The sequence below is a fragment of the Engraulis encrasicolus genome, chromosome 3, assembly GCF_034702125.1.
Source record: "Engraulis encrasicolus isolate BLACKSEA-1 chromosome 3, IST_EnEncr_1.0, whole genome shotgun sequence".
In the NCBI taxonomy this organism is placed as follows: Eukaryota; Metazoa; Chordata; class Actinopteri; order Clupeiformes; family Engraulidae; genus Engraulis; species Engraulis encrasicolus.
This window is the reverse complement of record NC_085859.1, coordinates 24,474,866-24,495,167: the sequence shown is the minus strand read 5'-3', so window position 1 is coordinate 24,495,167 and position 20,302 is coordinate 24,474,866. Positions and strand designations below refer to the sequence as shown.

The window sequence follows — 20,302 nt, the reverse complement described above, 5'->3', positions numbered from 1 at the left end:
ACACACACACACACACACACACACACACACACACACACACACACACACACACACACACACACACACACACACACACACACACACACCACAGTACCTTCTACAGCTCCATAGAGAAGCTCCCCTTTTTATACTCCCGAGTTCTACAAGAACCTCACCTCCATCAAGGTAACAGTACACACACACACACACACACAAAGGGCAGAGCCATTCACAATCATAGCACCTTATACAGCTCCAGTTTTTGATGATCATACGCTAAGCCGTCAGAGATGTATGACTAGTGTTTTGGCAGGGGTATATTAACCTTTTCTGATTTTCTGATTGGAATTTTCAGCGCTACGATGGTGATGTTAGTGACCTGGGGCTGACTCTGTCGTACGATGAAGAGGTCATGGGGCAGGTATAGTACGACTATGAACCTGAAACCCTCAGTGGTTATAAGCAATGACATCACTTCCTCTTCCTTGAACATGACTTCCTGGTTGGCTGATTTATTTACTTGTTGTTCTCCACAGCTGGTATGCCATGAGCTCATGCCTGGAGGGAAGACCATGCCTGTCACTAACGAAAATAAGTGAGTTCCTATCCCAACACAACAACAAAACAAAAAACAAACAGAATCTGTTGCAAGATTTGAAGATCAAACTTCAGGCACCTATGTTGTTTTATTTGCACATACGGTACCTCAGAATATGAGGTACAGCACTGAATTAATGGTGCAATACAGAAAGGTGATTTGGTGTTTTAGGATTAAGGTGAAATGATTCAGATGTTTTAATTAATTGACACAGTAACGCACATAATGGTCAGTGTCATCTAGGCCTTTTGTTAACCTCCTGGGATTTCCAACCTGCCTTTCAGCATTAAAAAAAGCATCAGCTACAGGTCAAGGCTGTATTTGGGGGCTTTCCCAAATAACACTCAACAGTTTGTGCACCTCAAGACAAGCCCATTGCATATACATTGGATTAATCAAGCAGACACTTTTAGCAGCCAGGGTATGGGAGAGCATAGAGTTGAGTGTTGGTGAGTTTTCTCACAATGAAGGGACGTACTCAAAAACAGTCTTCACTAGTCTTCCCTTTTTAAAGACGCTTTTTGCCCTTATTCTGATAGAAAAGTGTTTGGAACGAGTGGCCGGACTCGAACCCGGGTCCCCATGCGCATGCCCTTTTGTTGTAAGGTGCATTTGCACTCTGCACCACAGCACCCCCTCCACAAGCTTCTTAGACCTTAAACACTCCTCTATTGTGAACCATCATCACTGTTTAAAAGTGTACTTTACATTACGTGTATGTTGATCCCTCCATTCAACATAAGAAGGGAGTAATCCTCTCCTTCCCCATTCCAAACATCACCCCCCATAACCCCCATCATTACCACCTGAATATTAGCTCACTTCCATTACGGATTGACCAAAGCCCTTTATCCACACACCATTTTTTCCTCAAACAAAGTAGCATCATCTGTCACCGTAGACTCTTACTGCAGCAGTGGTCGCCGGCGACCCTATTCACTTGCTGAAAATGCTTAGCTACATCATAACAACATTGCTATGACATTACAGAGAGCCATAGTGCTGCGCTAAGGAGTTATTAAAGTAAGTTAACTCAGTTAATACTGTATCCTTGTTTCAACAAGAGCCTTAAACGGGTCAGTTTGCTGCACTATTTTTCCTTCTTGCTCCATCCTGCAACAGACCACCATTTTTGCTTGCCCAAGCAGAAAATTCAGACAGGTCCACAAGCTTCTTAGAGGTTGAGGGATGACCCATCTTACCTACTAACCCTCCCAGCGTGTGGCAGCCGGTTATTATGCGTGCCAGGATCACCCTTTTACCTTTACCCTTTTCAGAATGAGATTGGAAAGCCCCGTTGCACTTTGCTGATGCACTTTGCTGATGCCTCTATATCCAAAACGACTTAGTCAATTTAAGTACAGGATGTTAACAGTCCCTGGAGCAATGTGGGATTACAGTAGGTGCCTTGTTCAAGTGCACTTCAGTTTGGCTGCGTACGGAGGTGAAGGTGTTGGATTCGGTGGTCCTCTCACCCAAAGGCCAGCTCTGTATAGATGAGACTTCAAAAAGTGGAGAAGACGTGCTCACAATATCGCCTAAATAGGCTACTTAACAAACAACTTAACTGGGTGCTGAATCCCACAAAAACTTGAATGAATAAATGAAGCGAAGGACAGCACTCTTCAGATTTCTTCTTTGTTTATTCGTGGGCGAATAAACAAAGAAGAAATCTGAAGAGTGCTGTCCTTCGCTTCATTTAATCAACTCTGTATAGAACCTATAGACCACAGTAGCCCCCTTCATCCAATCTTTTTCACTTTTTCACTAACAAAGCACAATAGTGAACTAAATACTGTGATGCAAGTTTATGGTGAACTAAGTTTTAATGGATGAGGCGTGGTGGAGGGCGCCTACAAAAAAAACATACTTGGGGAGAATAGGGAAAAGATTTGAATACAGCTTGCAAAATACCTCATTTATTGATGTTTACTAAAAGATCATCTGATCTTGGCTCACCTTTTAACCTTTGACCCTTCCCCCCCTCTCGCAGGATCAGCTACATCCACCTGATGGCGCACTTCCGCATGCACACGCAGATCCGCGAGCAGACGGCGGCGTTCATCCGAGGGTTCCGCTGCATCATCAACCCCGAGTGGCTGCACATGTTCTCCACGCCGGAGGTGCAGCGCCTCATCTCCGGTGACAACGCCGAGATAGACCTCGACGACCTCAAGTATGTCAACAGTGTTTTGTTGTTTTGTCAATTGACTTAAATTTACGACTTTAGCATTTCATTATTGGAAATGACTGTTCAGATATCCTTTCATCTATGTGTGATTTTTTTGACATTCAAATATTTTGACAACATAGCAAAGAGAGATATCCTCCGCGCTCCTGCACTTCACAATCTGGTGCGTCTCGGGAAAGGACTTGGTAAATGCAGGGGAAGAAAGGAGTCACCGGAGCATCTTCAGATGTGGAAAGTAACTTGTTTTATTGGGCAAGCGCCAAGACTAACGTTTCGACGTTCACACGTCTTCTTCAGAGTCACTCTGAAGAAGACGTGTGAACGTCGAAACGTTAGTCTTGGCGCTTGCCCAATAAAACAAGTTACTTTCCACATCTGAAGATGCTCCGGTGACTCCTTTCTTCCCCTGCATTTTGACAACATACTTTTTAAAGCTATTTAGCCCCATAATGCACGCCGTTGCACCAGTAGAACGCTGTAATAGACATTGAAAAGTTAACTACACACTTACTACACATAGTACTACTCTACTGTGACATAACACAGAGCCTTTATTAGAGCACTACCTTGGCCTAAAAAATAACAATAGATATATTTCGCTTCTCCTGACCGCCAGCCGGAAACTCATAGAACCGCGGTGACATACGTAACCATTGCATTATTGCAGACACCTTTTCATTTAATGTCCAATATAAACACAATAAATCGTATACCATTAAGGCATTGTCATCATTACCATCCGCTGAGTCTTGTTTTTCCCCCAAATTTTGGTTGATGCTGTATGCAGTATGCTGCACACGACTGTTTTAGGACAGTTTTATTAAAATACCATTCACGACAAGCCACATCGTTACAGTGCTACAGAATGTTATTCCAAAGGAATGTCAATATGTTCAGGCATGGCCATGCATCATTATGTGTAGTGTAGCAAATTTGCAGGATGCTCTCCAATGCACAGCACACAGCACAGTACTCAGCTCGCTTGGATGCTTGCCAACACAAAAGCATCTCCCGGTTGAGTGGTTTTGCTGTGTGTGTGTGTGGCTGTGGATGCGTGCGTGCGTGCGTGCGTGCGTGTGTGTGTGTGCATGCGCGCGTGTCCGCACGTGTGTGTGAGTGTGTGTCTCGGGTGGCGGCACTCTAGTGAAATCTGTCCTCCCCCTCCCTGTCTCGCCTCGTTGAAGTCCTGCCGCATAAAAGTGAAACATCACAGCAATATCCCGCTCATAATGTGCTGTGAAACATCGCAGATGCTTTGTAACCTAACAGATGGATCCCTTCCCCTCTCCCTCGCCATCCATCTTTCTCTCTATCCCTCCTTCTCTTTGTCTCTCTCTCTCTCTCTCTCTCTCTCTCTCTCTCTCTCTCTCTCCCCTACATTTCTCTCCTCACTTTTCACTCTCATCCTCACTCTGTGTCTTACTCTCTCTCTCACGCACTCTTTAAATCACACACACACTGTTTCCCTTATTCTTTCTTTCTCTGTCGCTCTACCTCTCTCCCCTCTCTCTCTTTCTCTCTTTCTCTCTCTCTCTCTCTCTCTCTCTCTCTCTCTCTCTCTCTCTCTCTCTCTCTCTCTCTCTCTCTCTCTCTCTCTCCCCCCATTTTTCTCTCCCTCAGGAAGCACACTGTGTATTATGGAGGTTTCCACAGCAGTCACCGAGTTATCATTTGGCTCTGGGACATCCTGTCCAGTGACTTCACCCCAGACGAGAGGGCCATGTTTCTCAAGGTACAGCAGACAGCCTAATGTGTCCTATACTATGGGGGCTTTACATGTTTCTCAAGGTACAGCAGACAGCCTAACGTGTCCTATACTATGGGGGCTTTACATGTTTCTCAAGGTACAGCAGACAGCCTAATGTGTCCTATACTATGGGGGCTTTACATGTTTCTCAAGGTACAGCAGACAGCCTAATGTGTCCTATACTATGGGGGCTTTACATGTTTCTCAAGGTACAGCAGACAGCCCAATGTGTCCTATACTATGGGGGCTTTACATGTTTCTCAAGGCACAGCAGACAGCCCAATGTGTCCTATACTATGGGGGCTTTACATGTTTCTCAAGGTACAGCAGACAGCCCAATGTGTCCTATACTATGGGGGCTTTACATGTTTCTCAAGGTACAGCAGACAGCCCAATGTGTCCTATACTATGGGGGCTTTACATGTTTCTCAAGGTACAGCAGACAGCCTAACGTGTCCTATACTATGGGGGCTTTACATGTTTCTCAAGGTACAGCAGACAGCCTAACGTGTCCTATACTATGCTACTATGCCTATACTGGGATGAGGTCTCCTCGGCAAACAGTAATTGTGTTGTGTCCACTGTAGCCTTGGATGGCTAATTGTTTGCACACTGTGACTTGTTAATTCATTAATTCAGTAATTCCTTCAATCATCCATTCAATCATTGCATTGACTTCCCCCTCCTCTCTCTCTCTCTCTCTCTCTCTCTCTCCCTCTCTCCCCCTCCCTCCCTCTCTCTCTAGTTTGTCACCAGTTGTTCCAGGCCTCCTCTGCTGGGCTTTGCCTACCTCAAACCTCCCTTCTCCATCCGCTGTGTGGAGGTGTCTGATGACCAGGTGAGAGGCACACACACGTGCATACACACAAGAGTCACCAAAGCAAGAGCCTGGGGCACAGCGGGGGAATTGTCATTTTAGCAGTTTGGAGTGGCTGCACATTACGTTGTGGGTGGGGTTTAGATAAAGTGTGTGTGTGTGTGTGTGTGTGTGTGTGTGTGTGTGTGTGTGTGTGTGTGTGTGTGTGTGTGTGTGTGTGTGTGTGTGTGTGTGTGTGTGTGTGTGTGTGTGTGTGTGTGTGTGTGTGTGTGTGTGTGTGTGTGTGTGTGTGTGTGTGTGTACACACCTACAGTAACGTGTGTGTGTGTGTATGTAGTGTGTACATGTGTGTCTTTTTGTGTGTGCAACTCCGAGTGGGAGTAAGTGGATGCATAGGAGAACAAATTAACTCCCCCAAAAACATTTGCATAATTAGTGTTTCCCCTCTGAGTATATCCAAATTAATTGCTGTGCATGTGTTTGCAAAAGAAAAATGGACCTGCTCCACACACAAAAGGTCGAAATGCTTTAAAATGATGCATTCTCACGGCACTGCATGCTCTGGGACCGCACATAAACTGGACAAACAAGAGGACAAATGCTCTGGGCTTTACCCACTGCTTCCTATTTCGTGTGTCTGTGCCTGTGCCTGTGCCTGTGCCTGTGTCTGTTGGTCGGTTGTTGAATGTAATTAATGGCATGCCTGTCTAACAGGAACACAGCCTGGTGCAAGAGGTTTGCTTGTATTGCATGGTATCTAGAGGACAGGGTTGTCCAGGTATAGGTACTAGTCCAGGACCAGCCCTGTAGACCCGTTCGCAATTTTGAGTTGAGGGCGTTTCTCACTGGATTTGAGTTAGTGGGTTCCTAGACATTAAAAATCACGGAGGTGCTCGTCCACCATAGTGCCAGATTTTTCAAAATATGGCCGCCAAATATGGCCGCCATCGCCTATGACAAAAACCTGTGTTTTTTTTACTGTTTATACACATGCCATACATCTATTCTGACCAATTTTTGGACAGGAAACCATTTCTGACAATTACATGAGGAGAATGTGACCTTAAAAGGTCATTGCCAAGGTCAAATTTGCTATTCTGAAGAATGTCAATAGACTTTCATTGTAAAAATGAGAAACAAATTCTCAATTATGGTATGAGCAGTTATTTGCTGATATTGCTATGATTAGTTTTGTGTCAGTATAGTGTCAGTATAGTCCTTAAAAGGTCAAGGTCAAGGTTAAGGTCAAGGTCATGTTCCAGGCCTTTTCCCTATTCTGAACAACTCGGCCATCTAACACTTCCACACAGTCAGAGGTCAGGACAGCACATGCACTGCAACAGTCAACACAGATAGGATCCCCCACTAGAAGAGGAGAAGTGTGTCAGACATCACAAGAGTACACAACTTCACTGCCTCTTTCAAATGCTTGTGCATAACAATCAAAGCGGAATAAGGCGAACACCATTGCATATGATGCTTCCCACAGCAAAAGCCTTCATATCAAGAACCTTCTCGCAACTTTTCACAGGATTGGTTCATGTTCAAGCTACCAGACAATCNGATCTGACCAGTCTTCTTGCTAGCTATGTTGTGGAATGCTCGAAAAACCGACAGAAAACCATACTAAGCACTTTTACAAGGGAGGATTATACATTGGCAGGTATCCAACTCTGATTATGCTGACAAATCATCACTTTCTAGTACCAAGGGTTCACACTTTGCAGCCTTATTACTGTTTCAAGATGCTTCAGTGACACCTTCAAAAGTCTCCAGTGTCGGGCACAGAATTAAGCCAAGCTGATGATATACTGCAGAGGAATTTACCATGCCAAGAGGTAGATGATCATGCAAAGCCAGTGGTTCGACCGGCCCTACCACCAGACATGCTGCTGCATCCTGAAAACAAGCAAGCAACATTACTGCATGTTGCAACTGCAAAAGGTTTATCAGGAAAGCATGAATTCTTGATCAGCCTGATTCGCTCTGGTGTGTCAGGAGGAGACCTTTTGATGCGGGCTGCTGTACACACACTTGTCTCATCTGCTGTGGTGCCAATGATGCGTGCTGGCTTCCTTCCTATAATACCAAGACCCATTACTGAGTGTGCCACTGTCAGACACTGCCTATCCAACTTCCGGTGTTCGCAGACAGATGAACCGGGCATCAATGGCAATTTGGTGTGATGAAACCTGCATGAGACGGAGCACTTCAAGGATCTCTTCCACTGTATTGGCCCTTTCCATTGGACGCGTGTTATTCTCAGATATCAGGGAAAATTGCCTCGAGGTTCTGGCCTGGATGATGCATTGATGCATACTAGGCATGGTACGGTTTGCGTTGCAAACCGAGACCGTACGGTTTGCATGTCACGGAACGGGGTAGTGGGCAACCGCACGGTGCCCACGGTTTCAAAAATAAAATAAAATAGAGTGACCACCGGCGGACGACGCTATTAAAATCCTACTACTTTTACAAGCATAAAACACAAAGACTACGTAGGATATTGAGTGTGGAAAGACTGATTTCTATCAGCCAACTGAAATGCATAATGTAACAGCATGCGCCAGCTGACTAGGCTACAGTAGCAAGTGCAGGTCGGTCAGCAGCGTCACCGTCTCCCCCCTCTCTCTCCACGTTAGTGCAAGTGACTGTTCCCAGCCTTTATGCTGACCATTTTAAATTAAATGAACATGAATTTACAAACAATGACAGATTAGCAGAACAAAGTAGACTATGACTTACGTTACAGTAGCCTAGTGTAGGCTATATCCACGTGGCATTGAATGGGGATTCCGGACGGCAAAATGCGAGATAATTGAACATATCCATCAGATTCACTGCGCTGTCCTTAACTGCAATCAACTGTAGGCCTAATTATATGTAGCCAGTTAGACTCTGATGGACGGAAGGGGACTTTGTGCTGTTGCCTAGTTAACATTGATGTTTAACACTATAACAAAAATAAAATTTGACTGTTTTAAAAGGCTCAGCTTCACAGGAGTTTTGTGAAACATTCTTGTGCATACACTTCTAAAAAAAACGATCTTTTAAAATTATTTGTTACCTTAACTTTCACATTTTAACATAACATAACCCTATCAGTTGTTCACTTCAAATTGAATTTGACTTCTGATTTTACTTCTATGCTTCTCACGGCCGGCAGTTTCATTATAGGAAGCAACTGATTCATAAGCGCAAAACTCGCAGAAAGCGGTATCAAAATAAAAGTCCAATTCGTTCTCAGTGTGTCATTAACCAAAATAGTCATACTGCACTGACCTAATGGTCCCATTGCCTACAGGAGTGTAGCTGTTTTATTTTTACACGTCAGATGTGTTATAGCATGTAATATTTGAATATTTGTCAACTTAAAAGTTAGGACTTAGTTCTCCCTTTTTGTGAAATAAATGGAAGCATGTTAAAATCATTGATATCTTTCCTCTTTCAGTTGGGTTAAATTAAGTCAAATTCAACATACCCATGATAAGCTTACATTTTCATTCTAATTTTTATATAATACATTTTATTTAACCTCTTAAGTTTCACACCCCCCGGTACCGGGTTTAGACCACACCTCCCACCAATATCTTATTCATAATTCATCATTCATAAACCATAAGGTGTAATAAACATGTCAAACAATGCATATCATTGGAAAGCTTAGACCCTTTAGAGTTCGTTTATCACTGTATTAGGCAGATTTAAACAACATATATGTGCTTAATCATCAATTTATGTCACAATGTCATGTTTCAAAATTCATAATCCCAGCCCCTCCGTTTTCAGTGCATCCATACCTTCCCGCCATCAGTGAACATCGAAAACATGGATAATCCTGGCTTGGGTGGTGTCAAAATGTCCATAAGATTCCAAAGAATAAGAATATGGGTCCCTTTTTGGTAATACTCCAACCACACACGACGCAATTCCACTCAAACAAAACATTTTTGCTTTGAAAGTTCCGGACTATGAAGTTTTTTTTTCAGGAACAACGGCTGCCTTCGCGCCCTTCCGCGTTTGAGCCGGCATTGGCGCCGCCCAACGTGATCCCTAGAGTCTGTGGAATCCAACAAGCCAACCCTGGTCTCGATAGGAGGTTCCTTGGCTGAAATACAAGCCTTCGAAGCATGATAGGCATTTCGGTTTTTTTTTCTACCACACTTGCTTTGATTGACTGTAGCTCCGTCAAATCAGAAGCTACGGATTTCCTTCGAGCACAGCCTTGAAGCCAATGAACACAGCTTTCCAACGAGCTATCGGAAGCCCGCCCCTTACTTTCACAACAGAAGCCACGCGTTCGCGTAATAGCCATGCGTAAGACTCGGCGTTTGAACCATTATTCAGTTAGTTTGCGTCACGGCAGAAATATCTAAAACTTCGACTGCATCGACTACAGCGCTGAGTTAGCTTGTTTTTTTTTTAGCAACATGCCAAAAAGACAACAAAAAACGAAGCATGCTGAACCAGCAGCTGGATCTCCTTCCACATTTCCAGACGAGGACCAGGAAGTAGTTCTAAACACCCAAGGGAGCGAGGATTCAGATGTCTCCGAGGCAGACGAGGAGAGGCGAGAGATACACAACTCGTGAGGTGAGGTGAGCATTATATCTATTTATTCCAGGGGTCTAGTAATGATACAATGCTATCACGTATCATATAAAACGCACGGTTTCCATGTTCCAATGTGAGCATTAGCAAGCTCATTGGGGGTGTAAAGAATATAAGGAAATGCGTAATTGTGTTGTCCTGAAAGTGAGATTGAGTTGTAGTACGAGAGAAAAGGTGTGTGTGTGTGTGTGTGTGTGTGTGTGTGTGTGTGTGTGTGTGTGTGTGTGTGTGTGTGTGTGTGTGTGTGTGTGTGTGTGTGTGTGTGTGCCATTCATCTTACATGTAATTGCAACACTAGTAGTTTGATGCATGCTAGTGACATTATGATAATATTGTGATATTACTATGTTACATCACACCTTGAGTGCTGTATTGTGTGTGTGTGTGTGTGTGTGTGTGTGTGTGTGTGTGTGTGTGTGTGTGTGTGTGTGTGTGTGTGTGTGCCAGTCCTCTTACATATGTAATTGCAACACTAGTAGTATGATGCTAGTGACATTATTATAATATTATGATATTACAATGTTACATCATACCATGAGTGCTGTATTGTGTGTGTGTGTGTGTGTGTGTGCCAGTCCTCTTACATATGTAATTGCAACACTAGTAGTATGATACTAGTGACATTATTATAATATTATGATATTACTATGTTACATCATACCATGAGTGCTGTATTATAATGCACTTCTGCTGGTATAATCTATTGTGGGTGTGTGTGTGGGGGGGGGGGGGGGGCAACTGTGAGGTAATGGGGATGGTAAAGTAACTTGCAGGGTGATGATGGGGGATGGGTAGTGCACACACAAGGTGAGAAAGACAAGTGAGAGAGTGAAAGAGCCAGGGGGAGAGGATTTAGGTAGATGCAGTCAAGAAGAGTGCATGTTGTTTACCCTGTGTGCATTAGTTGTATTTCATTGTTTATCTCTTTCTCTGTTTTATAGTGATGAAGACTGGGAGCCTGAGGTCTCCAGGGGGAGAATAAGACGCCAGGAGGATAGAGGAGGTGATGAAGAGGAAGAGGACAGTACTTCAGCCTCTACAAGGACACCATCAAGGGGCAGAGCAACAGCCAGAGGGAGAGGCAGAGGAAGAACCAGGGGCCAAAGAGGAGGAAGAGGCAGGGGCCAAAGAGGAGGAAGAGGCAGAGGGCACGGCTCAGCGGTTGCTGAAGAGGAGGATGGGGCCTGGCTAGATGAGGATACTGAGGACATCCTGCCACCTCAGCCCACCTTTCGAAAGCCTGGCCCACAACTCCTACAGGGTGCCATGTACACGGCGCTACAACTTTTTAGACTTTTCATGACAGATGATATGCTGCGCACTCTCCTGCAAAATACCAACACATTTGGAGCTATGCACCACACCGTGAAATGGACCGATATTACACTGCTTGACCTTTTCTCACTACATTTTGGCACTACTGTTCCTGCACTGCACTGTTTTATATAATATGGTTACATTCATATTCATGTTTGCACTGATAATGACATTTATGCCAAAATAAAATGTCAAATTTGCCTTATAGTACTTTGGTTTCCTTTTGTCTTTGGAAGTGTTTTCCTGTACAAAGTATAAAAAAAGGCTATTTCCGTACAGTTATACTTCTGTAATACCCTTCTAAAGCCATTTCCAACCCAGCCAAGTCACTAAAAGACACCTCAAGGGGTAAGCTTTCATTTCTGACCAAGATCATGCTTCTATCTCAAAAGATTCTTGTGCAGCAACACTTTATTTGCAGGGTGCGTAAGGCACCTTTGGAGTCTCCAAATGGTATTTTTTGGAGACTTGGGAAAAACGCATGTGCATACCCACACATAATTGTCTTGGGAAAGGTCATACATAGCTGTAACAAGATCCCCTTTGACACACAGCTTCAGTGGACTTGGGAGTATGTCTCAAATGTGTTTCTAAGGTCAAATGTATCAGCTAAACTGATGAAATGTGGTACTATCCTGGGATTTTCAAAACCGGATTTCAGAAAAGAAGATGTTCCAACCCCTGTAAGTCCTTGGCAGTGCATCACAAAATCTTCCTGACTCTTCATGTGGATTCTACAGAGTCTCTTCTTTAAAATGGTACCAGCCACTTCTTTATAGGTCAAAGTATGCAGACACAAGAGCCATTTAAGTAGACGTTGTGCAAAACCTCAAAAAAACTCAAAAATAGCCCCGAAGCTTAAGAGGTTAAAAAAAAAAAAAAAAAAAAAACAGAACCGTACAAAACCGAAAACCGTGACCTTGAAACCGTGATATGGACCGAACCGTGACATTTGTGAACCGTACCACCCCTAATGCATACAGGCATTGCACACTTCACTGGCTTCAGTTGCCCAGAATTTGAGTTTGAGGCCTTGATTGAGCAAGTGGAGAGCTTGAATCAAGACAAGTCAGAGCTCTGCCAATTCTTTGAGGTTTGGCTGGATTTGGCGGCCATCATTAAAAATGCTGTTGTCTCTGAAAGAGAAGGAAAATGAATCAATATGTGGCTACCATAACGTCCTATGCCAATCTTTGCAGTACGTAACTGCATTAATTACCTATGTTATGGATCATGGTATCTTGAACAAATCAAGATTCTAGTGTTAACACATTCTGAGCTGTACCATTGCTTTTCTGTAGGTCAGTGGGTTGTGCAGGATCACTATTGCTAGTTCTGTGCTGTGGGAGGTGACATAAAGGTTGAGCAGCATTCAGAGAGTATTTAAGGGTCATGGAGGACACTTTGTAGTAGGAGCCACATGCAATGTTAATGTTGCAGCAAAGTTTGAGCTCTTTCCATCAGATTACAATGATCACTGATGTCCTCAACTTTCTCACCAACAACACCACTTTGAAGCGGACAGAATGCCACCTCCAACATGCACTGAGCACCACTCCACGCCTTACATTCAACTGAAATGTGTCATTGTTGCTAGACGTTGTGGTTGATCCGCAGAATCCATACTCAGTGACCGTTAATGCACCCGTTCCACTGCACAATCTGCTCAGCAACCAGGTTGTCACACCTCGCCTGCGCAACCGTCTCCAAAGCTTGCTTGCAAGCTTGTTGGCAGGATAGGTTGGTTCTCATGAACATTAGATAAGTGGAATGTTTCAAAAAGGAATCTTCTGCAGTACAAAGATCAACCATAGAAGACACCAGCAATCATTGTAAAGGAGCAGAAGTTGGTCTCATCTAAAGACATAGCTGAGGCACATAGGAGGATGGACATTGCTGATGAACGGGGCATGAGTATTCAGCAGATCTCATTATGTCCTTTCAGCATCACCCCTGTTAGATGGTGACCTTCCGTTGGTTGTTAACAAGTCAAAGCTTGTCAGTGAAATTGAGCCTCACCTTAATTTCACCCAATGAAGCTCTGAGTCTACTTATTACCCTCATGTTCGGGTAGACTTCATGTCAAAGATCCGTCAGATGCCTCTGGCAGAATTTAGGCGCTGTCATCAATGCCATCATCAACTCAGCAATATCCCTCTGGTGACATCTAGGGATGTTAACCGGTAAACGGTTAACCGATAATCGACCAGATCAACTTTAACCGGTTAAAATGCTCTGCCATCGGTTAACCGGTTGTAATAATATTAATAATTATAATAATAATTTCCTCCCAAAAAACGTTAATTTTGAGATTTTAGTACGATAATTCAGCATTTTCCATCTGGCAACAATGGCTGGACATGGCAGGTCCTGTCTGTGCAGCAAAAAAAGGCTTATGTGAAAAATAAAAATGAAAAAAATCAGTGCTGTGCATATCAGGCACGCGAACATTTTAAAATTTAAGATTACCGGTTTACCACCGGTTAATGAGTCTCAGTAACCGGTTAAGAGTTTTTTAAATTTTCGCCATCCCTAGTGACATCCAGAGCTCATCCATCTTGTGACTCCTACATTGAGATGTCATTGAAGAAAGGTGAGCGCATGGGGCGTACCAACTCAACAACAGCCGTTGACATCATTGGCATGAACGGACAAACACCCATTCCTCACCAACTTGATAAGTTCTGGGCCTCTTTGGAGAACAAGTGAAATCTCCAATTGTTAGTTCCAGACATTATTTTTTATCAAACCAGAGGCAATACTACTGTCATTGTCAGCCCTGTTGTTGTTGATGATGAGGTGCTACCAGCAAAGTCAGCTGATGGTGAAGAGATTCCAGAGCTCTTGAACTGCGTTGATGAGGCTTAGGCCAGGTTGCTGGTGCATGTTGAGTGGGCTGTTCGTGTGAAGCAGAAAAGTTGTTATAGACTCAAATGATACAGACACATTTGCATTGCTTCTCCACTACAGCCCATATTTCCAAGAACTTGGTATGCAGGAGATTTACCAGCAGTATGGCACTGGTTAGATGAGGAGAATCTAACCCCTCAATCAATTAGTCTCTCATCTTGGAGCGTCACTGACAAAAACTGTGATCAAAGAACATATCCTGTAAGGAGATGATTGCATGAGTAGGGGGGTTAAATGAGGTTGGGACTAAACATGCAGCCATGGTTTCTGATCCAGTCCAGTACTTGGTTAACTTTGGAGAGGCCAAAATATTGACCGAGTAAGATGCAACATTGGCTGAGAAGTACTTGGTGCGTGTCTGGGCTGGGGCCAGATCAACCACAACAGCTGTAATATTTGATGATCACAGAGAAGAAATGTACAGCAATGGTGCTCTTCCTCCCATCAGTAGTGCTATAAAAGGGCACATTTAGAGAGGGGCATTTCTAGTTCATAGAGTCTGCAACATACTTGCAAGAACCAAGGACCCCAAAATAAGGCATGAGCCTAAGCAACATGGGTGGCAGGAGCACACACCTGGCATACTCCTGCCATTAAAATGCCTGAAACCATTATCATAAGATATGATATCATAATGATAACATGATTTTTTGAGTTAAAATAAATAAATCACTACAATGTTACAATGTTCCACCTTAGTAAATGTATTGTGTTTTTGGCTTAATTTAAGCCTAGGTCTTTATCATCACATTTATTCATTAATTATTTATGCTATGATGGTCCATCAAGTGTTAAGAAATATTAAATGTTAGAAATGTTAGATTTACATTAAGTGGCAGTTCCTTATTCTTAATAATGACTTAATGGGCAAGCACATGGCTGAGTTCTTCAGAATAGGGAAAAGACCTTGACATTGACATTGACCTTGACCTTGACCTTTTAAGGACTATACTGACACAAATAATCATAGTAATATCAGCAAATAACTCCTCATGCCATAATTGATCATTTGTCTCTCATTTTTACAATGGAAGTCTATTAACGCTCTTCAGAATAGCAAATTTGACCTTGGCAATGACCTTTTAAGGTCAAAATCACACATCCTCCTCATGTAATTGTCAGAATTGAATTCCTCTCCAAAAATTGGTCAGAATTTATGTATGACATGTGTATAAACAGTTTAAAAGTAAAAAGACAGATATTTGTCATAGGCAATTGCGGCAATATTTGGCGGCCATATTGTGAAAAATCTGGCACTATGGTGGACGAGCACCTCCGTGATTTTTAATGTCTAGGAACCCACTAACTCAAATCCAGTGAGAAACGCCCTCAACTCAAAATTGCGAACGGGTCTACAGGGCTGGTCCAGGACTATACTGTGTAAGGATAGACCGATATATATATCGGTCCGATATCGGTCCAATATTTGCATATTTTAAGTGTATCTGTATCGGCCGATACGCGTGTGGTTTTGGTCGATACGCAATATTTATTATTTTATGTCATTCAGGTTTTTTTAAAAGCACCAAGACACTTTATTTTTTTATTACTTGATTGTTAGACATTACTTGATTGTTAGAGTGGGTGTTTAAATGTTACAAGTTCTACCTCAATTTGATAATGTTAAAGGAATGTTTATTTTTAACTTGAGACCTGGAATATTTGTCATTTTTAAACCTTTGTTTTAACCCATATCGGCCCCAAATATCGGGTATCGGAAATCGGGTGATGAAAAAAAAAAACGATATGGCATCGGCCATTAAAAAACCTGTATCGGTCGACCCCTACTGTAAAGAGTGCTATGTGGCTGTTATTGTACGCATGCCTACTGGTCAATGGTGTTTTAGTAGTTGCTCACGTCAGGGTGGTGCAACCACAGCTGTTGCCACTATTGCATGGATTAAATGACTTTTGTGGGCCTTAGCTCTGGTTGTACCACCTGCCATTTGAACCCCCCAAAAATGTAATTTACCCCTGTATTGATATTGGTATGTCTCCATTTCCCAGGACATGGGTGACACGTTGGGCAGTGTGCAGTCTGTCTGTGTTACTGTACGCATGTCTGTATTGATATTGGTATGTCTCCATTCCACAGGACACGGGTGACACGTTGGGCAGCGTGCTGCGCGGCTTCTTCACCATCCGCAAGAAGGAGCCCGGCGGCCGGCTGCCCACCTCCTCCACCTGCTTCAACCTCCTCAAGCTGCCCAACTACAGCAAGAAGAGCATCCTGCGAGACAAGCTGCGCTACGCCATCAGCATGAACACCGGCTTTGAGCTCTCATAACCTCCGGCCAAGACACACACACACCTACACACACACGCGCACACACGGACACACACACCTACACACACACACCTACACACACACGCCTACACACACCTACACACACACGCCTACACACACCTACACACACACACCTACACACACACACACACACACACCTACACACACACACACACACACACACACCTACACACATACACACCTACACATACACACACACACACACACACACACACACACACACACACACACACACACACACACACACACACACACACACACACACACACACACACACACACACACACACTCCTGTGTTAGGTGTGTGGTGTGGACCATTCAAATACACTCACATGATCTTGAGTTGCCGCTTGGGGCTTGCTGCTTGCCACTAAGCATGAACACGGGCTTTGAGCTTGTGTGTGTGAGATATTCAGATATATGGAGTACACTCTCTCTCACACAGAGAGACACTTCAGCCCTGCAGAGACCTAAAGAAACATTGTCTGCTCTTTGAAATACATGCGCTCATGTTCTGACGCATGCACATGCACTCACTCAAAGACTTCTATCAGACTCGCACACAAACTTGTGTTCAAACATCCATAGACACGCTCAAACATACAGTACATACATACATACATACATACATGCACACATGCACACATGCACACAGACACTCCTGAGACAGTTGAAACCCTATCCTTTGGACTTGTTAGGCATTAATTGCCCCTCCCCCCTGTGAAACTGCACCTGTAAGACAAATGGACACAGCAACTGAAGCTTCTTATGGAGCCTCTGTGAGTCGCCTTACTGACATATTCTGCCCTCAGATCTATCATTTTCCCCTTACATTCTGGAATTCTGGCCGCGGATTATAGAATTCTGGCCTCACATTCTGGAATTCTCTCCTTTTCCTTCCTGTGGAACTTGTAGACTGATGAAGAGAGTGACTATCACTAGGGTCGTGTGGAGTAGCAGTAAGTGCTCCAATTTGACTCCCTGGAGGTCTAGGTTTGAAGGCCGCAAGGACATCTCTCCTCCCCTTTCCATAGAACAGCAGAGAGCGGAGGAGGAGGGGAGCCAACTCTGGGGTACATTTCTTAAACGCGTAGTTGTTAGCCAGCTAACAACTTCGGTAGTTGCCAATGGGAAATTGCATTGCAAACAACAGGGTAGCTAATATAGTTAGCAATTATAGTTTTGAGAAACGCACCCCTATTCGGGCCCCAGACTACCCTTCCTCCGTTGACTGCTGCTTGGGTTTCTTGCCCTTGTTTTCAGCCTGTCCTTTATTGAACTAGGCCCGGCCATATCATCTGGAACTTGGTAGACAGCAGTTAAGGGAGGATCTCTTCCAGGACCCTGCCACCCTACACCTACTAAATCTAAGGCATTGGCTTTTCCCTTGATACCCCCTCCCCAACCTTTGGCCAGCACCACGCCCAAACCCGGCAGTGAGCAGTTACTGAATTTTGGCCACCGCAAAGAATCTGCGTGACATTGCATTGAATTTGTGGGAACTGGCTGGTTGCGTTGAAGTTGAACCAATCACAATAAATGCAGTGAAATGCGAGGGGGCTCTGGTTCAGAATAAGATGGGAAAGCTAGAACATCAGAAATGACACTATTGGCTGTGAGGCAGTATTTCTCAGGTCCCCTGCCCAATGTCTGTACATTTGTAGCCCATGAATGCTCTTCTGGGCAAGAAAGTAACTTCACTTAGCAATACAGACGCCACGAGACAACAAAAGCCATGCAGGACTTATCACTTGTCCTTCACCTACAAGACACTATCCCCCTCCCTCTACTCACTCACACACACACACACACACACACACACACACACACACACACACACACACACACACACACACACACACACACACACGATTCACATTGGAATGGGTTGCAAAATCTCTGCACTCTGGCTCTACCTTTGGAGGACTACAGTGGATTCCATCGTAGCTACCGTTATGGATGGCCAACGCTCATTTGAAAATGATACAGGGATTGACAATGGATAATTGATTGACATTGCTGGTTGCCTAGTTGCGAGACGTGACGAAGAGAGGGAAAAAGAACCCTCTTTTGTTTTGGAAGCCGTGCTGCCATGGAGAATGCATGGCCACCGCACGCATGATAACCTTTTGACCCTTGAATGACCTTTGACCTGCTCGTCCATTGTTCCCATTGGTCCGTTCCCCTATTCCCGGCTATTACTAAGATAAACACTAACAGTCTCCATGGAGACGATGACGTCGTCCTGCACATAAACAAAAAAAAATACATATATTATTTTTGCACATCTTCAGGCATAGGACCAGACATGGTGGGCTCGGTTTTGCCACTATTGCATTGATTGACCCTTGTCACTCCTTTATGTCTTAACCAGAGATTTTCCTCTACTGTTAACTTTCTCTCTCTGTGTCTCTAAAATAAGTTTTTATCGGAGGGTTGTGAAGTTTTCATCCATTTAGTTGATTTTAATGTATGTTATATTAACACTGGCACTGAATGGTTCTGTCACAGTTTAACGTTGACCCGTGATGGTTGTCAACAGGCTTATCGCAGCCGACGAGAACAGTGTCCCTATTGCAAATGAAGAACGGACAGAAGTTAAGTTAACAAAAAAAACAACAAAGAGTGCCTCACCCACATAATGTTTGTCTCCTACCCTACTCCCCCCTCCTACCTGCCTCCCCCCTCCTACTCCTACCTGAGAAGAGAGAAAACAGCCCCAAAGGCCTTTCACACCCACTTCACCGTCCACAGTTATCCAATGCTTTCTGCTCATATACCATAACGTCCATGGCTCAGCCCCCTACTTTCAAGAAGCATGAGGAGGGTAAAGGCACGTGCTGCATGAAGAGGATGAAAGAAAAAGGGGATAGAGAACTTCGGTGGACTCTGGTTCTGTTGGACATAAAACTTGTGTCCCTTGTATGTAGTTATCCTCCATCCCACACAGCCCCAGAAGTCAGGGCAAGGGGACTAGGGAAGGGACGGTGGGGTGGAAGGGTGTTCCAGTGGGGCCAGGGAGGCAGGGAAATGGCATGAGTGCTCATATGGAAACAAAGCCATAGTAAATCCCAAAAAGGGTAGAGCGAGACCGAGAGGATAGGAGGAGGCTGGAGAACTGACAGAACAAAAGAACTGTCTGAAAAAAAAACTGTCTGGCTCGTCCAAAAAAAAAAAACCCTGAAACCCTTTTTTTTTTCCACATGAGACTTTTAACTGATGGAAGAGAAACATTTTAATTCATGAACTTTAATAGTGGAAAGAACGCCACCAGAACTCTTAAAGGACATTTCTTTCCTATACAGAATATGGAAAGTCAATTTGAATGATGTCATTGCTTGGTTACTTGGAGACTGTCGACACAGCTCTGCCCTCTTGTCTGCCCTGTACTGACTGAGCACAAGATCAAACCGAAATTCGTTTGCTGTTTGTTTTTTTATATATACAGTAGATGTTGGAGAAAACCTTTACTGCTACTCAATATCTTGTATATTCAGGATGTGCAACTATCTGGTGATGACCAGACTTGGTTTATTCATATGGGATATTAAGGGGTTTAGGAGGGGTGACTACAAGGCAACATTGCTGGAATAATGGAATAATTGGCAATACCTTTTCCACTTTTTTTCAGAATTATGCAAAACTACCCACTTGTATCACCTTGGTGATTGTCTGCAATCTCTGTTGAAGTCTTGTTAAACGCTTGTACTGTGTGTTTCGTCAGGTGTGTTCATACGTCACGTATGCAGCAAGTATCGGACATTCACAAGATGAGCATAGTCCGTCACTCTGGTCATGCACCCAACCATAATATACTACAGCGG

At 43.8% G+C, this 20,302-nt stretch overlaps 1 protein-coding gene across 1 annotated transcript in view; it reads left to right on the top strand.

Moving 5' to 3' along the window:
• Nucleotides 1–16,580, top strand: part of ube3b (ubiquitin protein ligase E3B) — a 39,754-nt gene extending 23,174 nt beyond the window's left edge. The window contains exons 22-27 of the mRNA XM_063195047.1: nucleotides 335–400; nucleotides 516–574; nucleotides 2,571–2,753; nucleotides 4,389–4,500; nucleotides 5,261–5,353; nucleotides 16,266–16,580. Coding sequence (XP_063051117.1) covers nucleotides 335–400; nucleotides 516–574; nucleotides 2,571–2,753; nucleotides 4,389–4,500; nucleotides 5,261–5,353; nucleotides 16,266–16,457 — 705 coding nt within the window. The 3' untranslated portion in view covers nucleotides 16,458–16,580. The remainder of the gene's footprint in view (nucleotides 1–334; nucleotides 401–515; nucleotides 575–2,570; nucleotides 2,754–4,388; nucleotides 4,501–5,260; nucleotides 5,354–16,265) is intronic.
• Nucleotides 16,581–20,302: the final 3,722 nt, after the last annotated feature.